This window comes from Peromyscus eremicus, chromosome 2 (genome assembly GCF_949786415.1).
Source record: "Peromyscus eremicus chromosome 2, PerEre_H2_v1, whole genome shotgun sequence".
In the NCBI taxonomy this organism is placed as follows: Eukaryota; Metazoa; Chordata; class Mammalia; order Rodentia; family Cricetidae; genus Peromyscus; species Peromyscus eremicus.
Genome location: NC_081417.1, coordinates 54,161,363 through 54,170,398, shown reverse-complemented (window position 1 = coordinate 54,170,398; position 9,036 = coordinate 54,161,363). Strand labels below are relative to the sequence as shown.

General features: G+C 45.7%; 1 protein-coding gene across 2 annotated transcripts in view; it reads right to left on the bottom strand.

Moving 5' to 3' along the window:
* Positions 1 to 561: 561 nt before the first annotated feature.
* Bach2 (BTB domain and CNC homolog 2) overlaps positions 562 to 9,036 on the bottom strand; it is a 152,399-nt gene continuing 143,924 nt past the window's right edge. For both annotated transcript variants that reach the window (XM_059255705.1, XM_059255704.1), the window contains exons 4-5: positions 4,493 to 4,699; positions 562 to 1,522 (exon numbers count right to left, since the gene is read on the bottom strand). In XM_059255705.1, coding sequence (XP_059111688.1) covers positions 1,043 to 1,522; positions 4,493 to 4,699 — 687 coding nt within the window. In that variant the 3' untranslated portion in view covers positions 562 to 1,042. The remainder of the gene's footprint in view (positions 1,523 to 4,492; positions 4,700 to 9,036) is intronic.

Below are 9,036 nucleotides of genomic sequence, written 5' to 3'. Positions count from 1 at the left end.
TACAAAAATATTCAAGCAGATTATTGTCTACACATCCTAGGATGGGTTCATTATTTGGCAAGATTGTTTTTTTTTTTCCTACATAATTATCACCTGAGTGCTTTTTAATTAGCTAAAATGTTTTACTTTTTAACTAAAAGCAAAGACTATACAATATACTTGAGTTATACTGAAGTTACAACTTCATTTAAGAAAATAGGTTTGACTCAAAACTCAGTGCAAGTGGCAAAGTTGACCATTGCTGTACAGTATCCGCAACACCAAGGGAAAAACACAAGGAGAAAAGAACAGACCCACGATGCTCACGCGACACCGTGTCTGGTGGTGTCGAAACCAAACCAACCGAAGGAAAAGGTCTGAGATCACACCTTGAGAAAAAGCTTCCAACATTGAATTTTGTCTGTAAGTAAGTACAGATCGACACTGAACTGTGAAGCAAGGAAAAAAAATGACCATGTTGACAAGTTACAAAACCAGTTCTGGCATCAGAGACAAAAGAGGAATGTTGGAACCTGTCTGTAAATGATAGAAACCAAGTTTCCAGTTTTAGGATGAGAAAAATCGAGGCATGCAGGACTTTTGCATATGGATATATATTTCATATATATTATATATAATATGTACAGTATAGCTATAAAACTTTGATGTGTATAGAAGCTGTCTTCAATGAAAAAAATTGAACATTCAGAAGAAATTCCTGAGATAGGGTTTGTGACATGGGCCACTGAGAAAAAAAAAAATCCGTGGTTGGGTCCTAGAGGTGTAGTCTATCCCTGTGAAGTCTGCAATTAACCCACAGACAGACAGTGTCTGCACTGTCGTCTTCCTTGCCAGGGCAAGGGGTAGCACCATTGTGAAGGTAACCAGCACTCCTGCTTACGGAGAGGAGGGAATACTTCGGAACAGTATTGCTAAGACTGCTGTAGTGTGCACCAGATTCGCTCTTGGGTCTTCAAGACACAGATGAACAGCGCCACTGGCTGGCGGAAGAACACCTGGATAGGAGAGGTGTGAGGACCGGAGGCAGAGCTCATCACACTGGCTAGGCATAATCTTTCCTGGGCTGTTCGTCTGTCGTACACTTCTCAGTCATTTCCTGACAGAAGTCCACGGTCACCGACTGGCTTCTGGCTTCCAGCGGCTGTCCTCTTTCTGAGAAGGTCCCGGGGTCAGCACCTTCCAACCTCCTCCCAGAGGTACAATTCTCAGGGGTGTTGCTGGGCACCCAGGGGAGCCCAGAGGGAGCTGCCCCTGGCTCCAGGCAGCAGGGTACGTTTCCTCCTGCTGCACACTGGGCGGGTGCAAGGCTCTGCTCAACCCCCAAAGGAGGGGGGTTAACACTGGCTCCAGGGAGATCCATGGGGATAAGGACAGGGCAGTATCGGTGCAGGGCCTGGATCTGCTCTGGGCTCTGGATGTCTCGACAGACCTCCTGGGAGAGGCAGGAGAAGTTGTCCAGCAGCTCTCCCATGCACGCTTTCAGTTGATTCCTCTCTGACAACAGTTTCTCTTTTTCACACACCTGGGAGAGAAAAACAAAAACCGAGAAGGCTTGATCAAGCCTGCACGAGAGGACACAAAGCCTCATTTCAGAGGGGTCTCAAACCTTTGTTTTGGCATCCGATACTGTGACCTAACTCCAGAATGACTAGTCCAGAGTCTGGGAAGTTAAAAGACACATTGTCCGGGGACTGCACATGCATTTCTGCTGTATGTCACAGCTGACTAGCTGGCTGCCTTACCACTTGAGCACTGACACGCCTTCCCCAGTGTGGTGTCCCTCCCTCCCTCCGAGGCCCAGGAAGCAACCAGCTGAGTCACCACCAACAGCAAAGCCGTAGAGAATCAAGTGACATTCTGCTCTCCTGGAGTTTGGACTTCGTAGGGAACTGACCAGAAAACTCTTCGTTCTGAACCTTATAGTTGGAAAATCTTCCCCTAATATATTAGGTTACTATTTCTGTGGAGTAAAAGCCAACTAACTGTTTGATATTTTGAAAAAGACAGAAAAAAACAAAACCAAACAAACAAACCCCAAAAAAGCCAGTGGCTGCCAGGGATCAAGGGAGGGAGAGATGATGGAGGCCAGTGAATCTACTCTGCACACTATGGCTCTGACAGCACCCTGTACAAATCCACATAATGCACAGCAGTGAGTGTGAACTCTAAAGCAGAGCAGGGCTGTCAGATGAAATTGGTATGTCAACGTAGGCTCATCCATCACAACAAACAATACTGCTTTTGTCGGGAGTGTCCAGAGTCAGGGACATTTGGGAACTCCAGACATGCCATTCAGTCTTACTAGGAGTCTAAAACTACTATGAAGAAGAAACTCTATTTACAGAAAACCAAGCAAGCAAACGAGATTACTTATCAGCAACTTGATATGGTGAGACCTAACCACCAGCCTCTGCGGCTTTTACAGAACAGCAGACTGAACACAGCAAGTCCTTTGCAAGGCTTGGGAACCACGCCCTGAATCCTGGGCAGGGATCATCCCTGGGCACTGGATGGAGGGGCAGGCGGACAGAAACGTGGAGTCTATGCTTGAACACGCTAGCCCAAGGCTCTAAGATGTTTTCCCCATTAAGCAAAATTCCACATGTGCTCTTGAATTTCTTAAATTTGTCACCCCTTGAGAGAGGAGTTTAGCCCTAGAGAGGAGACTCGTTAAAGTTTTACCATCAGTATTTGTGTGAGGGGGTGTGGGGAGGGTTCATGACACTTGATAAAGCAGCCTAAGAGACGGGGCGTCTGAAGCAGTGTGGGGAGAGTGGTACCCAGCCCCTCTGCACGTCCTGCAGGCGAGCGGAGGCAAGGATGGGAGGAAGAATGAGGAGGGAGAGGAACAGGACGACTCTGACACAGGCACTGTGCATGGCCTAATATGAATGCAATCCGGCAGGCAGTGTGGGGATGCGCGTTAGAGAGAGATTTATATGGGGAAAGGACACCTGCTAAAATATTTATAAATTTATCTAGAAAACATGTTTTAAAAATGAAAAAATAAACAGATGTACGCGTGCAGCTTGAGAGAAATACATTATGTGCATCTGCAAATTAGGGTGTCGAGCATGTGGGAGACATCGTGGGAGCAGGAACTGAGTACAGGCCTGTTGGGAACGATGCAGCAGCAGCAGACCAGGCTGGTCAGCCCTGACCACTCAAGGCATCCCCGTCACTCAGACATAAGCAAATGGGCCCAGCAACCTGGCCCCCCTCTCCATTGAACCTGGAGGTCTAAAAATGAGGGCCAGTGTGTTCTAGGAAAAGAATCTCAGGCCCCTTTGTCATAACTTCTTGGCCTAGGCACTACCCCCTGTGGGCCTATTCATCTAAAAAAATATTCCTGGACAATTTGTGGGAGAAGAAAACAAGGTGGCACCGTGACACGGTTTTGGCTTTCCTCAGAAAAGGAAGAACAGCCTTGGTTAACAACATGGAACCTTGGTGGTATGTGTCTATACTACCAGCGCCTGGGAGGCAGAGGCAGGAGGAGGACTGCATTTAAAGCCAGCCTGGTCTACATAGGAAGATCCTCTTGTAAGAAACCAAAGACCCCTGACTATGAATCTCTAAGTCACAGATGGGCATGGGGAACTACTGTTCAGCACTGAGACAAGAGGTTTGTTTGTTTGTTTGTCAACTTGATAGAAGCAAGAGTAATCTGGGAAGAGGGAATGTCAACTGAGGAACTGCCTCCATCAGACTGGCCTGTAGGCAAGTCTGTGGAGAGCATTTTATTGACTAATGATTGAGGTAGGAGCGGCCAGCCCACTGTGCATGGTGTTACCTCTGGGCTGGTGGTCCTGGGACATATAAGAAAGAAGGCTGAGCAAGCCATAGAGCGCAAGCCAGTGAGCAGAGTTCATCCATGGCTTCAGCATTGGTTCATGCCTCCAGCTCTTGCTCTGACTTTCGTCCACAGTGTGACTGGGATGTATATGCCAAATAAACTGTTCCTACCTCAGGCTGCTTCTAGCCATGGTATTAGAAAGCAAAGTAAAACACACAGCCTATTATTTAAGACTTGGAAAATGCTGATGGAGAAAGAACAGTGTTGTCTTGCTTTTCAACTGAACAAACCAATAAAGTGTTTTAGACACCTGCCTAGTATATAGCTGGGATTTTCACTGTTTGTTCAGAATCATACAATGACATGGGCCAGAATGCTAGTTATGGAAATCAGGCATATGGGTAGAGAGTTAGTTTAGAAGGGTATCTGGTTTTTATATGCATGCAGTAGACATACTCTATTATAACATACACATGGAAAGGGAACTAATTTCATAAAAACTTGAAGATGACATGTGATGACACACTTCTACATCTATGTCAATTTCAGATGTAAAGCTATTACTTCTGTTGAGAATAAACTCAAATTTCTCCGAAGGGTGACTCGTCCCTCTCCTTCTTTCTCCAGCTGTAATGGATGTGACTTTACATCAGTCTCAGTCACTTCAAGGTGGTGAATACCTGCTCACCAACTCACCAGTTTTCGTATTTCACATTCTAGATTCTGAATGCAGTCCAGCTTCCTCTTGCGACAGCGCTGAGCTGCAATGCGGTTCTTACTGCGCCTCCGGATGTCGTGAATGAACTCCAACTGCTCTGAGGTTAGCTTGTGCATCTTAATCATCATCTGGAAGTCATTCCTGGGAAGATCTGTGATCTGATCTACAGGAAAAGGAAGTTTAACCTGGAACCAAGAACATCAAAATGGGATTATAGCAGCTGAAATTTTGGGAAGTGAAACATCACAAAAATGGTGAATGTTCTTTAAAATTATTATTATTATTATTATTATTATTATTATTATTATTATTATTAGTTGTTGTTGTATGTGTATGTATGTGTTGTATGTGTTGGTATGTGCACATAAGTGCAGGTGCTCACTGAGGCCACAAGAGGGTGTAAGAGGCCCTGGAGCTGGAGTTACAGACAGTTGTGAGATGCCTACTGTGGGTGCCAGGGACCAAACTTGGGTCCTTTGCAAGAGCAGTACATACTTTCAACTGCTGAGCCATCTGGACAGCCCCAATGAAATCTCATTTGTTTGGTTACTTGCTTTTCCATTTTGTTTTTAGTTTTATGTGTAGGGATGTTTTGCTTGCATGCATCTCTGTGCACCATGTCTGTGCAGTACCCACAGATGCCAGAAGATGGCATTGGATCCCTTGTGACTGGAATTACAGATGGTTGTGAGTCACTAGGTGGGGGCTGGGAGTTGAACCCAGGTCCTCTGGAAGAGGAAACAGTGCTCTTGACTGCTGAGCCCTCTCTCCAGATCCTAAACTTTTGAAAAGATGACCAAATCATATGGAAGCCACTGAAAGCAAGTAGTGGTTCATACTCTCTTGTGTCAAGTACAAGTAAGATGAAATAGTAGTAAGTTTGAAGCCAGCCTGGGATACATAGTGAGACCATGTATTAACACACACACACACACACACACACACACACACACACACACACACCTGGGATACATAGTGAGACCATGTATTAACACACACACACACACACACATCTGGGATACATAGTGAGACCATGTATTAACACACACACACACACACACACACACACACACACACACACACACACACACCCCAAAAAAGGAAAATGCAAAAAAAAAAAAAAGCACACATAAATTATAATGTTATCATTCCCGGGTTTCTTTTGAAGCACATGGCATTGAAAATATTGGAAACTTAGTTTGTTCAATGCTGTAGTACTTTTTAAAGGCAGATTATGGCTTATCAAAGCTCTCTTCTACAAGACCCACAACTGAGTTCAACAAAATGACCAATTTAAAGTTATCTTCTAAGGACTTCAAGCAGAGACTTGAAAGATGGAGCCCAGCACACCCTGAAGACATTGGAAAGATGCAACAGTCAGCGAGAGTCTTTGTTACACACACAGAACACAAGGAGCTATCCTGGGTAGGAGGTGTCAGGAAGGGGCTTTAGTTCTCATATGGAATGAGAATTCAGAGAGAGGACATCTCTCTCCTGAACCTCAGTTGCCCCTGTGCAAAACAAGCCATGCTCTCTAGGTTAGTATTATGACGGGCACTTAGAATATTTTTAATTTTTTTATTTTTGGTTTTTTAAGACAGGGTTTCTCTGTGTAGCTTTGCGCCTTTCCTGGAACTCGCTTTGTAGACCAGGCTGGCCTGGAACTCACTGGGATCCGCCTGCCTCTGCCTCCCAAGTGCTGGGATTAAAGGCGTGCGCCGCCGCCGCCGCCGCCGCCGCCGCCGCCGCCGCCGCCGCCGCCACCACCACCACCACCACCCGGATAGAATATTTTTTAAAAAATGGCCATTACACCTTACATTTTCTCTTACAACATAATGCTGTTATGCCTCTATCAAGACACACAGTCCTTCCTTCCTACACATGCACCTCAGTGGATGGCATTATGTGTTCTTCTTGAGGCTACACCTTGAAGGGCACCGAGACTTGTGCTTAGTCCTGAGCACTGGCTGCCCTGTGGGGGCGGACCTGGTGCCTCCAGCTCACAGGCATTATCCTGCCAGCTACCTGAATGGCCCACCTTGGAAACATACTCATTGTTTATTACGTTTTACTTATTTAATCTGAACTCAGTTTTCTTCTCTCACTGTATGGGTCCTGGGGAATCAGACCCAGGTTGCATGCTTAGAGGCAGGCACCCTTCCACGATGAACCATCTTGGTAGCCCAGAAGTGGATCCTTGAAGCTATTGAGAAACTCAGATGACTGTAACCAACATCTGACTTCAAGCTCAACACAGACCTTCAGCAGGAAATGCCCAGATGGGTCGGCTGAGTTCCCAACACTCAAACCGTGAGAGACGTTAAGTGACCATTGCTGTTGTAAGCCAGTAAGGTTTGGGGTGGTTTATTATGTGGAAATGCTTAATTTATCAGCAAGCTTCCTCCTTTCACGTTCTTGACAAGTTAAGGTAAATACTTTGTAGAGAGAGAATGACAGGGGCTGGAGAGATGGCTCAGTGGTTAAGAGCACTGGTTGTTCTTCCAGAGGTCCTGGGTTTGATTCCCAGCAACCACTTGGCAGCTCACAACCATTTGTATCTCCAGTTCCAGGGGATCCAATGCCCTGCCCTCCTGACTTCTTCAGGCACCAGGCACTCATGTATGCAGACAGACATACACACAGGCAAAACAACCATACACATAAAATAAAAATAAGAAGCCCCAAAACAATAAAGAGAGAATGACATGTCCTTGGAGGTGTCTTCTCTGTGTTGTTAAATTTTGGTATGCATTATTTCTTAAGAATAGTAACTACAGAGGCCTGACACATGTCTATAAACCCAGAAGTGGAGGCACGAAAATGAGAAATTCAAGGCCATCCTGAGCTACAAACTGAGTTTGAGACCAGTCTGGGCTAAGCACTGAATTCATTCAAAGCAATGAATAAATGCAGAGGTGAGACAGAAACTCGAGCTCTCTATCTCTAGGCCACATCAGTCCCCACGAGGTTTGGGACTCAGGTCTGCAAGAGTTGATCACTGCCCTTGCTAAGGCGGTGCTGGCGGTCTGGGGACTTCTTCAATCATTTATGTTTCTGCAGCTCCTGGAAAGCTGCAGTTTCAGTAATCCCAGCACTTGGGAGGAGGTGGAGGCCGGAAGATCAGGAGCTCAAGGCCATCCTCAGTCACTCATGGAGTGAGAGGCCAGCCTAGGCCACTACATCCAGCTCAGGTTCCTTTTTCACGCATTCATTTTTTGCTTTCGGCTGGGCCAGCAGGTGGCACTATAAGCCTAAATGTCAAGTGTTAGGCTAACCTTTAATACTAACATCAATTAGGTAGGCGAAATTTGCAAGTACGTCATCTGTGGTGGGTCATGCCTTTAATCCCAGCATTGGGGAGGCAGAGGTAGGCGGATCTATGTGAGTTCGAGGTTAGACAGCTCTTGTTTCAAGAAAACCCAAACCCACACCCACCCCTGCAAAAAAAAAAAAAAAGAAAAAAGAAAAAAAAATTGACAGCAGCCACATTAAATGAAGTAAAAACGAAATAAAACAGGTGAATTATTTAATTTCAAGAATATGTATTTATCCCAATATATAAAATATTTCTAACATGTAATTTATATAAATTGTTAATAAAAAAAGTATACTGATAAAATTTTTAAATCTAAAGCACATTTTACTGTTCCAGTAAATCACAATTCAGATGAGCCCTCATAAAAGGCTTGCTAGGCATGTGCAGGGTGTGGCCATTAACCTCATAGAGCTCTCAGGAAAAACAGTTGCCAGAACAAGCATGTGGGCCTGGGTTTAATTGAGCAAAATACTTTAGCAAAGAAAGCAACCTCTTGTCAGCACTCAGCTGGCGGAGTGTCAAGTCCGTGTTCTTCACGAGGCTGAGGATGGGGCTCTCCTACCCTGAGCTCAGGTTGCGTATTTGTTGCTTGCATCCGACAGACATAATGCTCACTCCTGGCATCTGCGCCCAGTTGGTCGCCATGCACAAAGGCAAGGCCATTAAAGAGTCATTTTCCTCTCCTGTGGTTGGGTGAACGTGCTTTGTCGGGTTACTTCCTCGCTCGGAGCTTCCTCCATGAGGCACTGGTGGAAGGCTCCCAAAGGGTGCCCTTTGAACCCCACATGGTGAATGTGGGTCTCATGACAGCTATAGAACTTTGGCCCTAGAACAGGAAACTACAGTGGAACATACCACACCACTGTGGGCTCGGCCCTGCTCTGAGTGCTAAAGACACGCTGCTAGGACAAACAGCTCCTTTCCAGGGGCTCAGAAAGGCCTTTGCTTGTGGGCTACGTTTCTACAAGGCTGATTCTGATATGGAAGACTGTTTATTTCCCTTTTATAACCTTTGGATAACAAACAGATACTCAGATCCTAGCTGGTACCTCAGCAGCCCGGAGGCCATCTATTGGAGACACTGCGTTTGGGCATCACGAAGGCTGTGCACTCTTGGGGCTCATGGGATTTTCGACTTCTGCTGACAGCAGAGCCATTGTAGTTCAGTTCCAGACGGCATTTACTTATTTTCAGAAAGAAGAC